The sequence below is a fragment of the Mastigoproctus giganteus genome, chromosome 5 (genome assembly GCF_048544385.1).
Source record: "Mastigoproctus giganteus isolate SK-2022 chromosome 5, ASM4854438v1, whole genome shotgun sequence".
NCBI lineage: Eukaryota > Metazoa > Arthropoda > Arachnida > Uropygi > Thelyphonidae > Mastigoproctus > Mastigoproctus giganteus.
This window is the reverse complement of record NC_143579.1, coordinates 51,128,484-51,152,659: the sequence shown is the minus strand read 5'-3', so window position 1 is coordinate 51,152,659 and position 24,176 is coordinate 51,128,484. Positions and strand designations below refer to the sequence as shown.

General features: G+C 37.2%; 1 protein-coding gene across 1 annotated transcript in view; it reads left to right on the top strand.

Annotated features, from left to right (window-relative positions):
• Window positions 1-24,176, top strand: part of LOC150085386 (rootletin-like) — a 239,314-nt gene that overhangs the window by 154,557 nt on the left and 60,581 nt on the right. Inside the window, exons 9-10 of the mRNA XM_090374550.1 lie at window positions 567-667; window positions 20,169-20,265. Of these exons, the coding sequence (XP_090230676.1) occupies window positions 567-667; window positions 20,169-20,265 (198 nt within the window). The remainder of the gene's footprint in view (window positions 1-566; window positions 668-20,168; window positions 20,266-24,176) is intronic.

Here is a 24,176-nt window from a genome sequence, read left to right as displayed (position 1 = left end):
TTTCTAGTATTACTGTCTAATTTTCCAGTTTCTAAATTAAAATTTTGCCTTATCAACTCCTTTTTTCTCAGTGCGAAAGTTCTTCCTGTCCTTAGTTTAGTCTGATAATATTATTGGTGTACTTCTGAAAAGAGCATAAACAATTTTGTTTGAAGAAGGAAAATAATAATATTAATAACACTATGGTTGAAGCGTGTGGAGATGCAATACAAGCTGCAAAATTCATGTGTTGAAGGGCAGACATCAAATATAACCATTGTTTGTTTTTTCATAAAACAAATTGGTTTACATTTGTTTCAAGAAGTACAGCAATGATATTTTTAAACTAAACCAAAAAAAGACTACTTTCTTGTTGAGAAAAAAGCAGTTGATTAGGTAAAATGTTAATTTAGAAACTGTAAAATCTAAGCAGTCTAATATTGACAACAAACTAAAAAATTTCAGTTTAAATACGGCAAAAGGACCATATGACAAATAGCCTAAACCTAAGATAGATCCTAGTGCCTTTTAATTGAAACACCCTATATAAACTATTATATCAAATATTTTCATCACTGTTATTTCAGGCATCTGGTGATTCCTTAAACTTTGAAATACAGAGAAAATCACAAGAACACATGAATTTAAAATTGAAATATGATAATGATATGGCAGAAATGGAAGAAAAGTAAGTTGCTGCTGTTTATTTTTATGGGAAAATAGTTACATTTAATAACATAAAAAATTGAAATATATCAGAACTTACCTCCTTACTGCTTTTGTATGGCTAAGATGAAATTAAATTAGAAAGAATGTAAGCGTTCAGAACTTATTAAAATGAAATTTAAAAGAAGAAATTGCACCTTTCTCTAATGTTCATATGAAGAATTGCCCCATGTTTAAAAGCAAACTGTAGAACCAAGAGTATGAACAGTGAACTTTCATAAAAATGTCATCAGTTAGTTAGTGAATGATAAAAGGAAGGAGTCTTGTGAATATATAAGTTTTAGTTTCCATGGTGCAATTTGGGCATGTGCATTGAGAGTTTTATATTGGTTAGGTTCCATATTAATGAAAAGGTTGCAGGTAGTTTAGTCTTAAGAATTAAAAACTGTTGTGTTTGAACCATTCTATTGCTAATGATTTGTAGGTGGTTAATTTATAATTAGAAGATAATTTAACTAATATCGCGGTGGAGTCAGTCTTAGGTTGGGTGGGATGTTAATTGTCCATGTTGGCTGAGTTCAGTTTTACAGTATTGTGTACATAAACTGGCTACATAAAAAAGTGTAAGGTAAACATAAAACTTTATAGCGTAATATGTATCAATGCATTTAAGAATCTGTTAGCTTAGTGTAATGTTGTCAATTGATCAATTAAATTTATTAACCTTATTAATTTTCATTGTCAATCAATTGAATTGCATTTAAATTTAAATCATACCTTAGAGCAGCAATGTGATGGGTACAAAGTACTGGGAGTGCTGTGGCTCGGGGGAGAACCAAAGGGGGGCAATTCTCCAACACATCACATTCTAAAAAAATGTGCAACTTATGAAATGTATGTGGATCTTTCTGAAACAAGACGATGATCTAGCCAAGGTGTGTGTGTGTGTGTGTGTGTGTGTGTGTGTGTGTGTGTGTGTGTGTGTGTGTGTGTTAGGTGCAGAGTGTGCAAAGAAATTAGGAGCCAACTCAGTGTTCTGATGGATCTATGGGAGGTTGAGGAGTATGGTAGATGGACCCATCAAGCTCTCAGCTACCGAACTCAATGCCTGGGTTCACTCTTGTGCAACAGCCAAAACAGTGGCAATCTTCAAGGCAGAAGGAACCAGGGTATGTCTGCCAGGGGCAAAAGTTGATGTTGCAGAACAGATATCATCTTTTAAGGGCACAAAAGGTGATATTGTTGTACCCGTTGACACTAATGACATTAAGAATAGGAGATCTGCAGACTTAACAAGTACAGGTCAGTGTTGAAAAAAAGTTGTCAGTTGGGTTAAAATTGAAAGTGTGTGCAATTCTGCCCAGACACTATAGGAGGGTGTATATGATGAGAGCCTTGTCAATCAGTTTGGCCCCAGAGAGATTGTGTAAGCTCATGGGGTAGAATTTTTCTCAGCCTGGTCTGTGCTTGTTAACAGGGGAGACTGCTTCTACAGGGATGGGATACACTTAAATAGAAAAGGTGCAAGAATATCTGATGCTATCGAGGCAGTGTTAGGTTGATCAGAAAACTACTAGCTTGTAGCTTGATGGGATTTGCAAACTAATAGAGTAATAGCTGCAGGCAAAGGTGGAAGTGATTTTTACACTGCTTCTATTGGAATGAGTAGCAGCCTGGAAACCAAGTCGCTGGAGATTTCAAGAATTGCTGGGAGTCATCATAAAACGAGTAAATACATGGGCTGTGTTAGGGTAACTAAGAGTAAGAACAGGTGTGTGTATATTTGCACGTACACCAATGATAGGAGTATAGTAAATGAATTTGGAATGCTGGTCAAGACATCAAAGGTGGATATTGTTGGGATATCGGAGATATAAGGAATGCAGAATTAGAATTTGGGGAGTTCATTGTGTATAGAAAGGATAAATAGGATAGGATGGGAAGAGGTATTAAACTCTTAGTTAAGAAACACAAAAATCTAAGGCGGCAGTGCATCCAGTTGACATTGGTGGGCAATGGAATGTTGAGTCAGTTTGGTGGGACATAAGCACTGGGAAAGCAAAAATTAGGGTAGCAGTGTGTTATAGGTCTAATGACTGATGAATGCAACAAACTATACAGAGAAATAGTGCGGGCCAGTAAAATCAGAATGTCTCATATTGGGGGATTTTAACTTCTGAGATATAGACTAGAACTTGTGGGTTCGTCACTTGTGTGGATTTATTGGATGATTGTTTTCTACAGCAAGATGTTCAAGAGGCAAAGAGGAGTAATACTCTTGATTATCAGCAGTGATTATTCATGCAATAAGAATTTGCAGATAAAAGAACCACCAGGTGGCAGTGATCACAGTGTACTGATGTGGGATTTACTTAAAGATGTAATTAGCTTTGGTGGTAAAGGGAAGGGTTTTTGTATAGGTGACTACAGTGGGACTGACAGGTGATTATATCAATTGCAAATTCTAAATGGGAAGCATTCAATCATCTAATCATGGAAGCCTACTAGCTTTTCATACCAACTAAGAAATACTGTTCAAAATTTAGGCCTAAATGGAAGTCAGATGAACTAATGGGACTCGTGGCAGAGAAGAAAAATGCATGGAATGCATAGAAATTATCAGGTTAGATAGAAGCCTATTGTCGATATAAGCTAGTCTGCAATCAAATTGCAAAGGAGGTAAGGCAAGTTAAGGCAGATTATGAGGAGGTTGACAAAGAAAGCAAAGTAAAGCAATAAAGAACTCTGCTTATATTAACAGTAGAAATAAGGGACTGAATCACATTGGGCAACTTGATGCCAAGAGGTTAACTGTTGATGATCTTGCTCAGGTTGCTGACAAATTGAATAGGTATTTTGCATCTGCATTCACACCTAAGGAATTCTTTAGGGGAGGGGATACCAGAAGTTTATCAAACTGCAATAGGGTGCTTAATGATTTTGCAATAACTGGGAGCAAAGTGAGGAGAAATTATTGAAGTTAAAAATGAGAAAGGCACCCGCGATGGAAGGGAACTATCCAGTTATATTAAAGGAGGGCAAAGGAAGTAAGCAAATCCTTAGCCATAATTATGAGAACATCCTTGGACTCAGGGGAAGTCCCCATGGACTGAAGATGCACAAATGTATCCCCAATTCACAAAGGAGAATCAAAAGGTGACATGAGTAATTATAGACCAGTTAGTTTTAACTTCTTTTCCAGTGAAAATAATGGAGTCACTGGTTAAAGATGCATTGCAGGATCATCTAGACAAGGCTGTAGTAATAATTCAGACACAGCACGGGTTTGTTACGGGAAAGTCTTGTCTGACTAATTTGATTAGATACTATGATGTGGTCACAAAGGAATGGATGCAAAAATTAATTCTGATATCATATACTTGGATTTCTGGAAATCTTTTTATAATGTTGCACATGAAGACTACTGTACAAATTGGCGCAGTATATGGTATTAAGGGAAGTTGTTACAATGGATAAAAGGATGGTTGAGTGGGAGAAGACAGAATGGTAATCATTGGACACTGCTCTTCGTGGACTAATGTTATTGTGGAGTCCCCCCCCCCAGGTTTCGGTGTTGAGCCTATTGTTGTTTTGTATATTTATCAGTGATATTGATGAAGGTATATCAGGCTTAATGTTGAAGTTTGCAGATGATACGAAGGTTGGCAGGGTTGTTAATGTGTGTTACTGCAACAGGATCTAGACAAATTGGGCGGCACCTCCGTAGCCAGGTGGGAAGGAGCAGCAGTGCATAGCACACGCTTCTTGATTAGACTGGGGTTCGAGCCCATCACCACCAAATATGGAGGATGCAGAAATATCAGGGAATGACCACCGCATATCCCAGAGCAATATGGCCTTAGTTGCTAATGCTCCTAAAAAAAAAAAAACAAAAAAAAAAACGAATTGGGCAAATGGGCTGAGAGGTGGCAACTGAAGTTTAACATTGGCAAATGCAAAGTACTGCCTATGGGTAGCAGTAGCCCCAGAGATATGTACCAACTGTCTGGTACTAGTGTAGTGGAGAATGAAAAAGATATGGGGGTAATTGGGCAGTCAGATATGAAGTTTTCTGAGCAGTGCAGATTGGCTGCCAGGGCAGGTCATTGGGTCTTGCCAATTATTTATAGGAATACAGGTTTGGAGGCCTCATTTTAGTAAGGATGTAAAGTTGCTAGAGTGAATACAGAGGACAACAAGATTGGTGAGTCGAACAAAGGGTTACTCTTTCCAAGAAAGTTTTGCAAATTGTAGCGTCTGGAGACTAGGCACCTGTGAAGTGATTGAGGTGTATAAGGCTTTGAATGGTTTGAGCAGGCTCAATGCTGATGGGATTCTTCCTCTTGCCCAGAATAATCGCTTGAGAGGGCATAAACTCAAATTGAGGAAAGGCAGTTGTAGAATAGATGTGCAGAAATTTGCCTTTAGCCAGCTGGTGGTTGATTACTGGAACAAACTTCCATCTGCTGTTCTGGTAGTTGATAGCTAAAATTCAAGGAAGAACTACAAACCGAAGGAAGAACTACAAACCGGTGGAGCGAATGGATGGGCAAAATGGGAAGTGGTGTTTTTTTTTTTTTTTTTTTTTTTGCTGATGCTATATAAATTTGCTTTCTTGCATCATATGCCTCTGCTAATGCTAAAAGTTACTTGCCACTATACTCCATTTGTGAATGACTGTATTTATGAAATGAATGAATATTATCTTCCAGTCTTTGTACTGACTCATGATGGTCTGATTGATGGCTTGCTTTCTAAGGTGATTTTGTGGTCCTAATTCCAAACTCCAATTTTGGAAGATCAGAAATGTGAGGGAACTGTTACATACTGAGTTTCCCCCTTATTTTCTTTTGGCACATTTTTTTTCCTTTCTCTTCTTAGCACATATTTACAAAAATGGAGAAACTCATCCTCACTTGAAATGACTGAAAAGTTCCTGCTTGTTAATGAAAATTGGAGCTAGCTTATTTTAATTTTTGCAGCAAAGTCATATAAGTGAATGATCAGTTTATTAAAACTGGCCATCCTATTACCAAGAAGCATCTATTGTATTCCCCAGAACAGCCTTATGGAAAGACTTCATGAGTTCCTGAAAGCATTCTATGTGGAAAGTTGCTTATTCAAATTTGATCACACCCTGCATTACTTCAGATTGGAAGCCAGTGGATCTGTGCCTTGTGTTGTGACATGGTGTCATATCCTGTTAGAAGTAACCATTATTAGACAAACTGCAAGCATGAATTCCAAACTCCAATTTTCCTGATGAGGTAGAACATGCATTGAAGAAAATGAAGAATCGGAAAGCCCCGGGGGAAGATGAAGTTACTGTAGAGTTGTTAAAATTGGGAGGAAGAGACATAACACAAAAACTGGCAAGGCTCTTCACAAAGTGCATTAGAAAAGGTGTGATGCCTAAGCAGTGGAATAATGCAATCATAGTTTTGCTGCATAAGAAAGGAGATAAATCAGAAATTGGAAATTATAGACCAATTAGCTTGTTATCCCATATCTACAAGTTGTTCACAAGGGTCATTACTAACAGATTAGAAAGAATACTTGATGAGAATCAACCGAAAGAGCAAGCTGGCTTTAGGACAGGATTCTCAACTATGGATCACCTTCACGTAATATCACAGCTAATGGAGAAAGCAAATGAATATAAAATACCATTATGCCTGGCATTTGTGGATTATGAAAAGGCATTTGACTCCATACAGCATAAGGCAATGTTTCGGGCACTGGAAAGACAAGGCATAGATACTCCATATATTATGATTTTGAAGAAAATATATGAGAGTGCTACATCCTTTATTAGACTAGACAAAGACAGTAGCAAATTTAAAATCGAGAAAGGAGTTCGACAAGGAGACACAATATCTCCGAAGCTGTTTACTGCTGCCCTTGAGGAAGCTTTCAGAAGATTAGACTGGTCGCAGAAAGGAGTCAATGTGAACGGAGAGTACCTAAACCATTTACGATTTGCAGATGACATTGTGGTCATAAGCCACGATCCCAAAGAATTAGAGGAAAATCTTAATCAGTTATGCACAGTTAGTAAGGATTTTGGACTAAAGATTAATATGGCTAAAACAAAAGTAATGATGAACAAGTATGCCACGGAAAGGAAAATAATGATTGAAGGAGCAGTAATTGAAAAGGTGGAGTCATATACTTATCTGGGACAAGTTATTAGCTGTAATAATGATAAATGGCTGGAAGTCAAGAGAAGAATAAATTTTGGATGGATAGCATTCAGGAAATATAGTCACATACTGAAGAACAATATCCCAGTTTGTCTGAAACGTAAAATAATGAACCAATGTATACTCCCCACCATGACTTATGGAAGTGAAACTTGGGCACTCACCAAAAGAATGGAAGAGAAGCTAAGAACTACACAGCGAAGAATGGAACGAATTATATTGGGAATCAGACTGTTAGATAAGAAGAGAAACACATGGATTAGGCAGCAAACTCAAGTAAAGGACATTCTTATCAAAACTAAAGAACTAAAATGGTCTTGGGCAGGACACATAGCTCGAAGACATGATGACAGATGGACTAAGAAAATAACAGAATGGTACCCAAGAGGAGCTAGAAGAAAACCTGGAAGACAAAGGTGGAGATGGATAGATGAAATTCATGAGTTTCTGAGTAGTAAATGGATGGCCAGTGCTCAAAACAGAAGGAACTGGAAAGTTGCTGGAGAGGCCTTCATCCTGCAGTGGATTGAAAATGGCTGATGATGATGCAAGCATGAAAGGATGGATCTGGGTGGCAACAGAGTTGAAGTAGACTGTGGTATTTGGGCATTGATTCCTTAATATCAGGGATCCTAATATGTATCACAGAAACACTCCCTGTACCATTGCATGCACACCACTGTTCTGCTGTATTGAGACCGGTATGATGAACAATTGATTTGTGCTGCTATCACCTTACCCTGGTCTTGCTGTCAGCATGAAACAATTGGAACTGAGATTTGTTGGACCAGGTGACCTTTTTTTCACTCCTCAAATGTCTTAAGTCAGTATTCTTTTGCCTCTATTCATATGTGCATTTGGTTAGCTTTCAAGAGTGGAATATGGTGAAGTCATGTGCTGCTATATGGCATCTGTGACAAAGTTTGACTCGTTGTACATTTTGATGAACTGCTTACCACACCACTGTTGTACTGTGCTATCATTTGACCAATTTTGGCTCCTCTGTTAGACTGCATGATTCTCTTACCTTTCACAAGCCTGTCATCAGTCAGATCATTCTTCTTAGTACACTCTAGACTAGTTATATTCAAACTGTTGTCTGTGGACAAAGTCCATGGAACTCCTTAAGAAGGTGCAAGCTCACCTATTGCACTAATTCTAAAAATAAGTTTTTGAGACTGTTTTTTTTTTAAATTTGGCAGTCTGCCAGTAAAGTTCTAAATCAAAAGGGCTTCACAGCCATAAAAGTTTTCTTAACACTGCTCAACAGTGCTCTAGACACTATGTGAATGCTCTGTCAGGCTGGCAGTTTCTATTATACTGTCATGCCTGGTGGTGACTGTACTGTGCTACAAGTTACTAAGGTTGAAGGTATTGTCCCCTTTTCTTGCTGAATTGCGTGTGCATATGCATGCACATTGTGGTATCTCATAGCATTTGGCTACCTGTTTTACATAGCTTGGTATGGATATGATACTGTCTCTGACAGAGCAGTTAATTCCTGGGATGATGGGGATGTATTAATAAATTTGCACTCTGTGTATTTTAGTTACAAAAGTTTTAAAGATACTTTTGAATTATTCCATATAAAATTCATTTCATATCGAATAATTAAAAATAATGAAATTATAAATGGAATGATATAATGGAATATAGAATAATCAATATTTATTTTATATGGAGTAATTCAAAATAATTCAGCACTTTCAGACAAGAAGTAGTAGTAGTGGCATGTGATGCAAGAAAGCAAATGTATGAGCTTATGCAGCATCAGCCAAAAAAAAAAAAAAAAAAAAAAAAATCACACCATTCCCTCCAAATGCCTGTCCAGTTCCTCCTTAAATTTATTCAAGCTATCAACTTCCACAACGACAGATGGAAGTTTGTTCCAGCCATTAACCACCCGCTGGCTAAAGGCAAATTTCCGCACATCTATTCTACATCTGTCTTTTCTTAATTGAATTTATGCCCCCTTAGGTTCGTAATCTGAACAAGTGGAAGGATCCCATCAGAATTCAGCGTGCTCAATCCATTCAAGGCCTTATATACCTCAATCAGATCACCGTGCAGGTGCCTAGTCTCCAGCCACTGCAATTTGCAGAACTTAAGCCTCTCTTGGTAAGAGGATCCCTTCATTCCCCTCATAATTGTTTTCTGCAGCAGCATGTTCGAGAGGCAACCAGAGAAAGTAATACTCTTGATCTGGTTATCAGCAGTGATCATTCATGTATTAGGAATTTGCAGATTAAAGAACCACTAGGTGGCAGTGATCACAGTGTACTGATGTGGGATTTACTTAAAGATTTAATTACCATCAGGGGTAAAGGAAAGGGTTTTTGCTTCCATAAAGGTGAGTACAGTGGTCTCCGACAGTTTTTAAATTCTGTACAGTGGGATCAACTGACGATGTTACCAACAGTAAATTCTAAGTGGGAAGCATTCAAGGAATTAATCGTGGAAGCTACTAAAAGTTTCATACCTATTAAGAAATTGTTCAAGGTTTAGGCCTAAATGGTTGTCAAATGAACTAATGAGACTCGTAACAGAGAAGAAAAAAGCATGGGATGCATATAAATTATCAAGCGACTCAGAAGCCTATGGAAGATATAAGTTAATCTGTAATCAGGTCACAAAGGAGGTTCGGCAGGCGAAGGCAGATTACGAGAAATCCTTGGCAAAAGATGCTAAGAAAAACAGCAAGGATTTCTTTACTTATATAAACTCTAAAAGGAAGGGGATGAATCTGATTGGTCCACTTGACATCGATGGTTCGACTGTTGATGATCCTGCTCAGATAGTAGACAAACTGAATGAGTATTTTGCATCTACATTCACACGTGAGGAATTATTAAGGTTTGAAAATGGCAGAAGGTTATCAAATTGTAGCAGGGTGCTTAATGATCTTGTAATAACTAAGAGCAAAGTGGAAGAGAAATTGTTGAAGTTAAATGTAAGAAAAGCACCTGGGGTGGATGGGATCTATCCAGTTATATTAAAGGAGGCGGCAAGGCAACTAAGCAAACCCTTAGCCATAATTATGAGAGCATCCTTGGACTCAGGGAAGGTTCCCACGGACTGGAGATGTGCAAATGTATCCCCAATTCACAAAGGGGGATCGAAGGGTGACACGAGTAATTACAGACAAGTTAGTTTAACTTCTGTTCCGGGTAAAATAATGGAGTCACTGGTTAAAGATGCATTGCAGGATCATCTAGACAAGACTGCAGCAATAATTCAGACACAGCATGGGTTTGTTAAGGGGAAGTCTTGTCTGACAAATTTGATAAGATATTATGATGTGGTTACAAAGGAACTGGCTGCGAAAAATAATTTTGATATCATATATTTGGATTTCAGGAAAGCTTTTGACACTGTTGCTCATGGAAGACTATTGTACAAATTGGAGCAGAATGGTATTAAGGGTAAGTTGCTACAATGGATAAAAGGATGGATAAGTGCTAGAAGACAGAGGGTGGTAATCAATGGGTGCTGCTCTTCTTGGTCTAATGTTATTAGTGGAGTCCCACAGGGTTCGGTGTTAGGTCTACTGTTGTTTTGTATATTTATCAATGATATTGATGAAGGTATATCAGGCTTAATGTCGAAGTTTGCAGATGATACAAAGGTTGGTAGGGTTGTTAATGACAGTAATGGCAGTGTGCTACTGCAACAGGATCTAGATAATTTGGGCAGATGGGCTAAGAAGTAGTTTGTTATTTATTCATGTGTGCTATTACCAGATGGCCAACTTGGAGATTGTTGTCTGCCTCCATCAGTTGGTAACTAAGGCACCATGAGTACAGGTCCTGGGATAGTGATGACAAGTTTACACAGTATTGTGGGATACCAAAAGATATAATTGATCATTTCTCTATATAACTAAAAGAACAAACTAAGTTTGTTTTATTTCAAGTATTTAAATTAGATTTGTAATCAAAGTATCCTCATAAATAAATACAAGCAATATTAAGTGCATTAGTCTGACTGTGGAAAACATTCTGTTCCAACCAAAGATCAGTTGAGCTGTGGCTCAAGTCCTATCTGCTTGTATTTATTTATTTAATTTCCAATTGCCAACTGAAGACGTAATCCAACGAAAGTCCCCGTAATGACTAATGGCCCACTATTATTTATTTAATTTTAACTATTCCCTACTTTAATGACAACCAAGGATTAGATGTGTACACACCTGTTCCCTTGCACCTATTCTAATTGCCGAAATAACACTTTATTTTTGCCCCTCCCTTAGTCTCTTTAACTCAACTATTCAACCTAAATATTAACCAACCCTCTCTAATTAAACCATGCAGATTTATTCAAGATGAGTACTGCTTTTTTAAGCATTTGCTATTTTATTATTAGTCTATCTACACGGTATTGTAATATTTTTACAGCTTTGCATTGTTATTTAATTTCTACATTAAATATCCTCTGCAATCATATATATATATATATATATATATATATATATATATATATATATATATATATAAAATAAAGTATCTTCATATTTGCAACTCACCATGTTTTTCTTCAATTTTGTTACTTCTAAACTTAGAGTTTGATCATCTACATTAGAGGTGAGTTGCCAACTCTGGCATGTATGTCACAAGTGCATGCATAGCTCTTGTTAGTGGCACTCCTCCCAATGTGAAAAAATAACATGAAAATTATGCAATTGATTTGAAAAATCAGAAGTGAAGCTGAACTCATGCAGTTTAAAAACCACTTTTAGTATTAGAAATTATGACCTGGGTTTCGATGTGACAGGATCACCTATTTATATTTTATTGCCTTTTAACATTAATATAGTATGGGTAAATAGGGAGTTAGTGAGCTCTTCATGATGTCAGTTCTTGTAAAGATGAATACTTATTTGTTAACCAATATTAAATATATTTTATAAACAAATTTTATTTCTAACAAAAATATTACAAGTGCTTATCATAAAATTCATCTACAAAATTAGCAAAAACGTTTGGTGATACAGATCAATAAAATGGAGGTGGAGGTATTAATAGTGGCAGCTTCTACATCTACTCCTAGGCAGTATTTGACACATTTACAACATAATATGTGGCACTTTGCAAGAAAAGATTGGCCACCCCCAGTCAGCTATGGAGATGCCAAATTATGTAAAGTTATCACTGGGTTGTTGGTTTGACATTTTGATTGGTTTCTTGTTTCCCACTGATGAAGGGACAAACAATCCATGGAAAGGCAGTTTGAATAGTGACATTCACTACGTATTCATAGTGAATCATAGTGAATATTCTCTAAGTACACACAACATTTGTTGTGTGTACTTAGAGAATTATAGCAAAGAAACTGGTGCAAATATTCTAAAGGATGCTTGTTACCCATGTTATTTTATTTATTTTTTAGTCTTTAAATAATTTTAGGTTGAGTTTGATGACCCTTAAGAGATGTGCACAGCTTAGCAGGTGATGTCTTACTTTATTTTTAATTTTCAGTTTATTTTACTTTACTTCCTTTTGCCTAAACTGCATTAGACTAAGCAGTCACAGAAGTAAGTTATTTAAAACTTTTGTTGTGTATGAAAACTGTTCATTTGTAGTATAGGACTCCATTGAAATACCTGATCCTTCCACTACCTGTGCATCTGCACATCCGTGGCTAAGATCTTTTCATTTACATGGTTCCAAATCTTGGGATTAAAAATTTAAAATTTATAAAATCAAACTCACAATACAAAACATAAAATTTAAACTTTAAAAGTTACTTAGCCTGTTCTGAGGAGGGACAGACTCTTGTTAACATAGTTAGCTTATCAACCCGGATCAATACAGTTACCATCCCTGCCACTGGGAGGAGAACTTCTACTATCCAATAATTTCCGTCTTCGAAACACTTCTTTCACGAAACTATTAAAATAGGAAAAATATACTCTATTTGTGAACAGGACACTCAGCCCATCTTCATCCAAGCAACCTAAGCAGCTTTCCAGCTGAGATCTTATGTCACAATATTGAGTACATTCTAACATTATGTGCTTAGAAGTTTCTTCATATCCGCACATGCAGAATCCAGACTCCCTCAAGCGTAACTTAGGCTCAAAGAGCCTAAGTTTCAGACCACGGCCAGTTATTAAAAACGTTGCCGTTAGCCCAAACTGTAACCATGGCTTTTTCTTGGGGTCTACAATATCTACATTTGGTAAGAACAGATAAGTCTGTCTTCCTTTGGTCAAGCAGTCCCATACATTTTGCCACTGGATTTTCAATTCGCTTAGTATTCTAAATTTTTTACTATTAATGTCATTCCTAGATTAAACTTTCTCTATATCTGGACATGGTTTTATATCAGTATTTCTTTTCGGATATTATTCTTAGTGAAATAAATCAGACCTTTTAATAGTACTTCATGGTAGGCCGGCATTCTTCCTGAAATAACCTGCAAGGCTTCTGAGGAAACCATCTGGCATGCCCTGGTGACTCCCAATAATGCGAATCTTTGTGCCTGGGTTAGGTACTTTTGGACCATCACAGTTCCAACTCTGTGAACCCAAGCCCCAGAAGCATAAGTCACAATTGGGACAAATAGACAGTTATATAATAGAGTCAGAGAACGTCCTTTTATGCCCCAATCAGACCTAACAACTCTTTGGAGCTTGGCATACAGAAGTCTTATTTTATTTTTTATATACTTTGCATGTTCTGTATAAAACAATCTTTCTTCCAACTGGAGGCCCAAGTACTTAGTCATCCTGACATACATAACGGGAACCCCATTCAGCCACAAAGCTGGAGGACGATTCATGCTCAGCCTACCTTTAAGGAGCATCTGTACAGTTTTACTGATCGAGATCTCCAGTTTATTTCGCTTAGTAAGTTTAGAGGATATCCTGCTCTAGTTTCTATTTGTGATCTAGACCCACCAGAAACTAACATAGCCAGATCATCAGCATATGCGATACATTTAACTCAGTCTATTTCCTGCTCTAGGAAGGTGTCAAACACTACATTCCAGACAAAGGGGCCCATCACAGAGCCTTGAGGACAACCTCTACACATGTCTTGTTCAATACATTCATATTTGTTTTTAACTATTATTTTCCTTTCGCTAAAGTAGCTCTCTATGACTTTGTACATTGTCTTGGTACAGCCTATTTTCCTTATTCTAGACAAGATACTCTTCCCACCAGAGCCGGTCAAATGCACCACGGAAGTCTACGAAAATATCTAGTACATACCTATCACCGCTCTCCTCAACTGTTCTGGTAAGTCTATATGCTGCGTCCTCAGTACTTCTTCCCTTTTTAAAACCATATTGGTTTTCTGAGGACATAGACTTATTTTCATAAATAATCATAAGCCGGTTTACACACAGCCTTTCATATGCTTTTCCCAGTACAGAGAGAAGAGCAATAGGCCGGTATGCACCAGTATCATCTAATAATCTATCTGTTCCTTTTATTAAAAGCTTCACATGTGCAACCTTCCAGCTCCTAGGAAAAGCTCCTCATCTTAGGCACTTATTATACAAAGTCACAAAGATTTCTGGTGTCAGTGCAAAAGCTTTCTTTAGCACTACTACTTCAACTCTGTCTAGGCCCGGAGATTTACCATCCTTTGCCTGCACAATGGCGAACTCAACCTCCTGAGCAGAAAACTCAGGTTCTTCTTCTTCCATCAAGTACTCATGGTTTTCTAATGTTAGATTTACAGCCAGATCATTTTCTTCCTGGTGTAATCCTGGAAAAAGATCAAGTATCCTGTTCACAGTTCCCCTCCATCCTAACGTTTGGTTATCCTCAGATCCAACCGTAGTTGTTACGTTAGACAAATTAATATTTTTCTTAGAATTTAAAATTTTATAGACAGTACCCACAGGTCTCTGGATTCTTGCTCTTCGACATAATTTTTCCAGTAATTACTTTTAGCTTCATTTATTGCCTTAACATAAAGCCTCCTTTTTTCTTGGTGCAGAGTTACATACTCTGTTACAATATCTTGGTTTCCAACGCGTCGATGTCTTTGACATTTCCTTCTTAGCTTGTTAACTTCCTTTCTCATCTTAGTTAGATTGTCAGACCACCAAAATGCAGGTCTATCAGGTATTCTCATTCTTTTCATACTATGGTTGCAAGATTGAGTTAGTTTTTCTGTTTTCTTTTTTTTTAATAAATGGACATAGTCATCGATCTCTAGTTCTTCCCAATTTACATGATCAGTTAATTCCATAAACTTTGCATTAAATTTTGGCCATATAGCTTTTTTAGTGGAATATCGATTGAGAACATTCCATTCTCTAATACAATCTTGGATATTCCACAGCAAAAAGAATCACATTGTGATCACTAGTGGTATAGCCCTCTGCCACATTCCAATTGCTAATTTTGTTCCTTATAGCCTCTGTTGCAAGAGTGAAATCTATATAGGAATGGCCATGCACCGTATCATAAGTAGGAGGATGTCCAGGAACATTTAATATCTCCATTCCAATAAAGGCTATATATTCCTCTAGCAGCATTCCTCTTTCATCAGAATTCTCACCTCCTCAGAGCAGAGAATTGGAGTTAAGAGTCGAGTGCTATGATCACCTCACAAGAACCCAACAGCCTATTAACTTTTTCTAGGTATTCAATGTCAGGTTCAGTGTTCTCAGAGTGTTGACAATACAGAGTCACCAGGTAAATTTGACCAAATTCACCTATTAATTCACAGCATACTGCATTTTCGTTGCATAGGGTAATCACTTTTGTCACCACTATATCAGGTATTCTTATTACGATTGCAGTATTTAGCAACTCCCCATCACACAGCACTCTGTAACATCTAGATTATAGACTGGCAATCAGAAACAGATTGCCAGTCTATAATCTTGTGTGTAATATAATATATTGTGCTTTTACTATAATAACTAATATATATATGTCCAAATTGGATAAGTTATAGTGTAATGTAAGTACCTCCATAGTTTGAAAATCGATGTAGCCACAGGCTAACCGTACCTCCAGTATACATGAAAAATTACATGAAAAAATATAAAATACAGTAAACCCCCGCTATTCGCGGTATCTGTATTCGCGGTTTCGCGTATTCACGATCGCCGATTTAATATAAAATGAAACCTAAAAAATTGAATTTTAAAGCGCCGTGAATATTTTCCGCCATAAAAAAACATGGGCGTGGCTAAAATTATCTTTCCCGGTCAAAACAGCGCTCAGTGGGTGGGGGGAGAGGGGTGACAAAATCGCGAGCGTGAATGTTTCTCGCTAATCCTTGTTCAATATGTGTTATGCGCTTGTTATGGAAGGTTTCGTCGTTTGCTTTTAATTTATATGCTTATAAATTTATCAATTTATAAATTGATATGCTTACAAAAGTGATAAATCTACCGTTTTGCAGTGTAAAACAGACTTTTTCGAGTGTGTTAACGGAAGAAAGTGACTTTATTGTAGACAAGTTCTTTCTAACCCCTACAAAAATATGCTACGAATAACAAGAGAAATGTGAAAATATCAAAGAAGGTGATGACATTAGCGAATAAAATTGAGTTATTAGATAAAATTTCTAATGGTGAAAGTGTCTCCTCAGTGGCAAAACATTATAAAATCAATGAGTCAACGATACGATCAATCAAGAAATCGGAAGAAAAAATCCGCCGTAGTGTCCGTGAAAACGCGCTAATTGCTTCAAAAATTTTCTCTGTAACTTGTGATGTTAAATTAGAAAAAATGGAAAAGGCTTTAAATCTGTGGATAGCAGACCGAACTCAAAATAAAATTCCGTTAAATTCACTCATCATTCGTGAAAACGCAAAAACTCCTTATCAACGCTTTAGCGAAACTGGTGATAGCACTGGCAGGATAGGTTTTTTAGCTAGCAAAGACGCTAGTTTGAAATTTCTAATAAATACTGTATTACATTTAATATTAAATTGTTTCTTATTTTCATTTCGATGGCATATGCTTGCATTTCACTATGTACTGTCTATGTACATAGTCATATTATGAAGGTACGTATAATACATACATAGACAAAATTTTAGACTATTTTTTCTTATATATTTCATACTTTGGTACGGAACCCCTTTATTACTATGGGAGCCATAACTCAGTATTCGCGTTTCCGGTATTCGCGGCATTTCTCAGGAACGTAACCCCCGCGAATAGCGGGGGTTTACTGTATTAAGTTAATTAACATAATAAGCCTTACATGGGAAACCCATTTTGCAAGAGACTTTGTCGAGGGCTAAACCCTTACAAAATAACCAACCCATGTTAGACTGAGCCATCGGTTTCTGTTATCATCTGCCTGTATGCCAAAACTAAAAATTCCATAATAATGGATAATTCATCTAATTTAAAATTAGGTTATAGTAAAGACTATAAATCAGTATAAATCTAGCCATCCAAAAAGGGGGACATGTCTAACCATAATTTGTAAGAATACGGGCTGGATGATATTTAGCCCGACCGATTGCTGCAACATTATAAGCACAACTGAGAAATTATTAATACTTGCTGAACAATATTTGCAGCAAATGGCTAAATTAGCTAACTAAAGGCGAACGGAAAGCAGTGTAGTTAAAGCAATAGTACCTCACTCCCCCTCGAATTACTCTAATAGTTCGTGAGATATGAAAAAATAAGGCAAGAGGATAGATAAAAGTGAAAAAGAAAAGGAAAAGCAATTTATCGATAATACATCGGATAAAACCGGGAGTGTAACTTCCCGACCCTAATAGTAGGGATCCTGGTTAAGTAGTAAGAGCCGGTACAATATATCAATAGAATGCGAAAAGAAACGGAATGGCTAATTCCTAAGATAATTTACTATAACGTCAAAATATCAAGTAGTGGCGAACTTTATGTAAAGCGTTAAACAACAAAGGAGGGAATACCGTAGAACCAGTATGGTCCCGTCAAAGAATCTACCTTACATACATTACCGTAGCCCAAGGCGGGAAAACTAAACGCCTGCAGTTAACGCACAAGACGTTTATAACTGCCGCGTATACTGCGCCACCTAAGATCTTTGACAGGACCATACTGGTTCTACGGTATTCCCTCCTTTGTTGTTTAACGCTTTACATAAAGTTCGCCACTACTTGATATTTTGACGTTATAGTAAATTATCTTAGGAATTAGCCATTCCGTTTTTTCCGTTTCTTTTCGCATTCTATTGATATATTTTACCGGCTCTTACTACTTAACCAGAATCCCTACTATTAGGGTCGGGAAGTTACACTCCCGGTTTTATCCGATGTATTATCGATAAATTGCTTTTCCTTTTCTTTTTCACTTTTATCTATCCTCTTGCCTTATTTTTTCATATCTCACAAACTATTAGAGTAATTCGAGGGGGAGTGAGGTACTATTGCTTTAACTACACTGCTTTCCGTTCGCCTTTAGTTAGCTAATTTAGCCATTTTCTGCAAATATTGTTCAGCAAATATTAATAATTTCTCAGTTGTTGCTTATAATGTTGCAGCGATCGGTCGGGCTAAATATCATCCAGCCCATATTCTTACAAATTATGGTTAGACATGTCCCCCTTTTTGGATGGCTAGATTTATACTGATTTATAGTCTTTACTATAACCTAATTTTAAATTAGATGAATTATCCATTATTATGGAATTTTTGGTTTTTGCATACAGGCAGATGATAATAGAAACCAATGGCTCAGTCTAACATGGGTTGGTTATTTTGTAAGGGTTTAGCCCTCGACAAAGTCTCTTGCAAAATGGGTTTCCCATGTAAGGCTTATTATGTTAATTAACTTAATATTTTATATTTTTTCATGTAATTTTTCATCTATACTGGAGGTACGGTTAGCCTGTGGCTACATCGATTTTCAAACTATGGAGATACTTACATTACACTATAACTTATCCAATTTGGACATACCTAACGTCCGATGTAATGTTCTATCGTTTGATGGCATTAATCGGTTAGTTCTATATGTAACACTTAATAATTTTATATTTTTTACAATTTAAACTCTAATATTTGGATTCTATATATATATACACACACACAACAGGGTGATTCACTACCAGTGCGACAAACTTGCAGGAGGTGTAAGGGGCACAGAGACGAATCGGAATCACATAGCATTGCAGGGTCCGAAATGACTTCGTCATGCGGTAGAGGACGTTGAATGGGAGGTCGCGCGAACAGCGATTCCGCTGGAAGTCAGCATTTGCGAACCGGTTCCCGAGGCAGTAGGATGGATGAGTATTCAAACGTTGAACTGGCCGACATGCACCTCGCGTATGGAGCTGCGCACTGTAACGGGCGCACCGCTCTGCACTTATACCAGGAACGTTTCCTGCACAGTCGTGCTCCTCATCATACGATTTTTGCACGTGTGCACAGAAGGTTACGTGAGACTGGTTGTTTCATGAGAGGTACCAGGCGCCTCCATAGCCAGGTATTATTTAATGCTACCTCCATCAGCATGGGTTTGTATAGAAACAGTGTTTTGGTACATGATCGGGTGTAGTCCCCTGATGAAATACCTGATCTATGTACCAATTTATTTTCTTTATTTTCATTATTATTATTCTCATTTTTATTTTCATTTAATATTATTTTTTAATATGCATTAATTACCACTTCCTTTCTAGCTTTTGTAAATATGATTTGGCTTATTAATTCAGCCATTATTTCCACCTAATTTATTAGGTTCTTAACATTTTTTTTCTTCTCATATTAGGCCTGGCACATTGCTGTTAATAACTTTCCCATCTTACTGTGTCCTTCATCAATTATTTCTATTTTGTGTGTGCGCGCACGTATATATATGGAGAGAGAGAGAGAGAGAGAGAGAGAGAGAGAGAGAGAGAGAGAGAGAGAGAGAGAGAGAGAGAGAGAGAGAGAGAGAAAGAAAATTGGATCTAACAGGCAGAAAATTGAGTAAGGGGTGCCACAAAATAAAATAAATTACTTAGGGATGCCTTTATTAAAAAAAAGGTCAATAACCACTGATTTATATATTAATGTACTGTGTTATTGTATATAATGTAAAACTATTCCAATGGAATAAACCTCTGATTGTGCAGTTAGTTAGTTGGTACTTACCCTTGTTCTGCTAATAACCTTTCTTTCATATTTATTGTTTTGTTATTTACATCTTTCACTTGGTGTATTTAAATATTTGTTTTACTACGATATAGCACAACATTAACCCTTGGCCTTGTGGCTGTGATGGGCATATTGCAGCTTTTATTTATTTGTGCTATGTTAGTTGAAGTAAAGATTCTTCTCTCTCTCTCTCTCTCTCTCCTCTCTCTCTCTCTCTCTCTCTCTCAAATTAAAATTCTTTGCAATATTTTTCCGTTATTTCAGAATACGTGATATGACAGTGCAGCTTGATAGGAAAACTGTATTGTTGGAAGAGAAAGATAGGGTAAATGCTGCTCTTAATAAAACTATAGAGGCTCTGGTAAGTATTATATTGTAATTATGACTTGAATTAAGATTTTTAAGTTCATAAATACCAATCAGTAGTAGAAAATATCTAATTCTTTGAAATTTTAATAGCCATTCCATTTGAACGACCATTATTAGCATTTCCTCTTCCATCAGTTTAGATGCCTCCGTAGCCAGGTGGGAAGGAGCAGCAGTGCGTAGCACACGCTTCTTGATTAGACCGGGGTTCGAGCCCGTCACCACCAAATACGGAGGATGCGGAAAGGTCAGGGAATGACCACTGCATATTCCCGGAGCAATATGGCCTTAGTTGCTAATGCTCCTAAAAACCAAATAACAACAACAACCATCAGTTTGCTCCTTCCTGTTGTTTATTTTAGTAACACTTGAGAATAATGCTAATGCATTTCTTAGAGTAGATAAAGTGTTAAACATATCACATTTGGAAGTCTTCTCTGAGTGAATTTAATTTTAAACCAACATTACTGATAGACAGTATTCCTATACTTTATTTCAGCAGTGCGGCCAGTCCCAAATACAGTAGTTACAACACTTTTGAAGCGAGTGATGATATAAAGTAAATGGAAAGTTGGAATGTATTAGAGAATGAAATTGAAACCACAAAATGAAACCACAGTGAAACTGCAAAATCAGTGGAAAATATACAATCTATGACCAAATTTATTCAGACCTCACCCCTTCAGGAATACTGTGTGCTGTGTCTGAAGTTCCCCATGCATGTGTATTGGTTCAGACATTCCATTGTAAATCTCTTGGATCTGCCTATACAGCAGCAGTATGTTAGAAGCCAGCATGGGTCAGGAATTCGAATTTTCAGACTTTTTGACATGGGATCCACCAGTACATTAACTGTCCATAGGGAGCTGTATAGCCTTAGGTTCAGTGGTAGGACATTTTCCAGTAAGCCCAATATCATGGTCACTAGTGCAAAATAGCATTTAGAGTGGTATTGTTTCTGAGATTTGAGGGCTCTAGAATAGTTCACACACAGGCAGAGGGTTCTGTGAAATGACAAATCTTGCTAAAAAATGTTTTGTTCATGGACATGTTTGGGTGTGAAGATTTCCTGGAGAGTATTGCAGGTTATCTGATGGTGTGGAGCTGTTTGAGCTGGTTTTGATTTGGTCTGTGGTGGTAGTGCCTGAAACCATGATGTCGGCGACCTACTTGAACAATTATGTGCTACCTGCATTGAGGCAGTGCTGCAGAAACTGGTCCTGTAGGTATCAGTACAGCAGCATTCCATGCCATATAGTGAAGGCCATACAAAACTGGTTTGTGGACAATGACATCAAAAAGTTGGCTGCCTGTTTAGGGCCCTGACTTCGACCCCATTAACCAATTGATGAATTAGTGCTAGGTTAGCCTGTGGCCGAAATGGCCTTCTTCCAAATGAGCTCTGGTAGCTACTTTGCAGAGAACTCGAATTATATTCAAGCTGATATCATTTGGGTGTTGATAGGAAGTATACCCAGGGGAATTTAGGCTGTCATACAGTTCAGAGTTGATCCTGCTCTCTGTTAGGATTTTGACTTGAAAGCCTTTATTGCAACTACTTTTATGTGTCCAAATACACTTGATCATGTATATATTTATCCTGAATAATATAGGAAAAACTGTCAGTGCCTTGCTTTGAGTCTTTCCAGGGAACCTTTTCCTATAGCCTGTAATAGTAGCAGCAGAGAAGTAGTGCCTACATAAATAATTCTTAAAGGTTCATGAAATGTTTAAAAAAATCAAGTAGTTTTCTTTTCATTGAAAATCAAATGCAATTTTTTAAATTTACTGTATGTGTCTGTCCATATTAAATAGGAGAAGAAGGGATTGAGAGCAAGAACATAGTTGTAAGTTTGGCTTTTTGTAACTGAATTAAAACAATCTTTTGTAAAAGTAAATGTCGGGTTGTGGGAGAGAAAGATGTTATAGTATGAATTTCTAATAGAAGTATTTCGCTTACAGCATTAATTCTGGTATCACACCACTCAGGATACATGTCAAATTTTATGTGAAAACACTTTCAATATATAATCTCAGTAACATTTACAGGCATCTTAGGAAATTTTCCATAACTGCAGCTAGTGATACTTTCCACAGTAGCTGTAAAAAAAAAAAAAAAAAAAAAAGGTGAAATGCAGCCATTATCAACCCACTGCAGAATGGAAGCCTCCTCAACAATTCATGCTGAGGGAAATGGACCACAATCTGCCACGCTGGCCCAGTGCGGGTTGGCAGATCAACCGTATTTAGCAGTCAGGGGCTTGAATCCCGGTCTACTCAAAGAGTGTGTGCTACTGCACAACCGCTCCTGACCATTCGGCTACGTTTCAGTTCTTCTAACAGATTTAAAATCCTTTCCACAAAGAAAGCTGAGTAAAGTGTCACTTCCAAAACTACTAAAGTAAGACTGCATAATTAGGGAAGTAGATAGTTACAGTTATTAACCTTAAATTGTAAATTAATATGCATTGGATATTTTATTGAGGAGTATGCTAAAATTTTAATCACTTTTTTTTTAATTATGAAAACCCCAAACACAAGAGGTACTAGAACCTATAGTACTTTGTACCTTGCTTGGGTTGGAGGTTGAGAAGACGAAAGATTTGTTGATATTAGACTTGAACTTCTGTAGACTAATTTTCAGGAAATATGTATGAAGGAAGGTTGTTCCAGAAAATGGCAGTTGAATGAATAAGTGAAGATGAAAAGTTGGTTCTGTGAGTTTGAAGTGGACAGTAAATGGATGTTGGCTGGTGGCTGCATGCGTTCGGACTGTTTTGAGAGAGAGAGAGAGAGAGAGAGAGAGAGAGAGAGTGGGAATTATAGAAGCCAAAGAAGAACAGTGCCCATGGAAGTATCTGTAGAAAAAGGCATGCAGCAGAAACAATGTCTATGATACAGTGAGTGAAGAGACTCTGTTAGAGAGGAGTCATTAATTAATCTAACTGCCCTCTTCTGAATGGAATCTACAAGCCTGAGAGAGGTTTTGGTGGCACCACCCCAGATGTGGGAACAGTATTCCATGGTAGGCCGGATTTGCGATTTCTACAGTCAACAACTGTTTGGAAGAAAAGTAACGCCAAGTGATAAAGAGAAAACCAAGTTTTTTAGATGCAGAGGAAGCAATATTTATAATGTACTTTATGCCAAGAGAGATTAGAAGTCAGGGTAATCCCCAAAAGGGATATATAATTTTGCCTAGAAATCGGAGTGTCACCAAAGATAAGCATAGGAGCAGAATAATCCTTTTTGTGAGATATAAGACGACTGAGTTTTAGAAGGATTGAAATCAACTAAGTTGTCTTTGCCCCACTGGAGAATTACCTGGAGATCAGCATTTAAGGAATTGGTAGCAGATATTTGAAAAGTTGAAGGATAGGATTTCCAGTCAATGGAAGAAGGTCATTAATATACAAGAGGAAAAGAGTGGTGGAAAGAACTGAACCTTGGGGGACACCAGCATTAGTGGAGAAGTTAGAAGACAGAGAGCCATCTACCATCACCCTCAGCGAGCGATCAGAGAGAAAACTGGATAACTAATTATAAAAAACAATTGGAAAACCATAAGATGGAAGCTTGTTTAGAAGACTGTTATGCCAAATACAATCAAAAGCCTTTGAGATGTCAAGAGCAACTGCTTGTGTTTCACTGAACTTTTCCATTGAATTTGTCCATAAATAAGTAACATAAGCCAGAATATCACCAGTGGATCGACACTGACGGAATCTATACTGGAGATCGTTGATCAGACGGAAGGTTTCTAGGTAGTTTAAAGTTGGTGGTGAATTGATTTCTCCATTACTTTAGAAAGAGTAGAAGTAATTGCAATAGGACAATAATTGGATGGGAGGGATTTGTCACCCTTTTTAGGAACTGGCTGCATATGAGGAAATTTCCAAGCAGAAG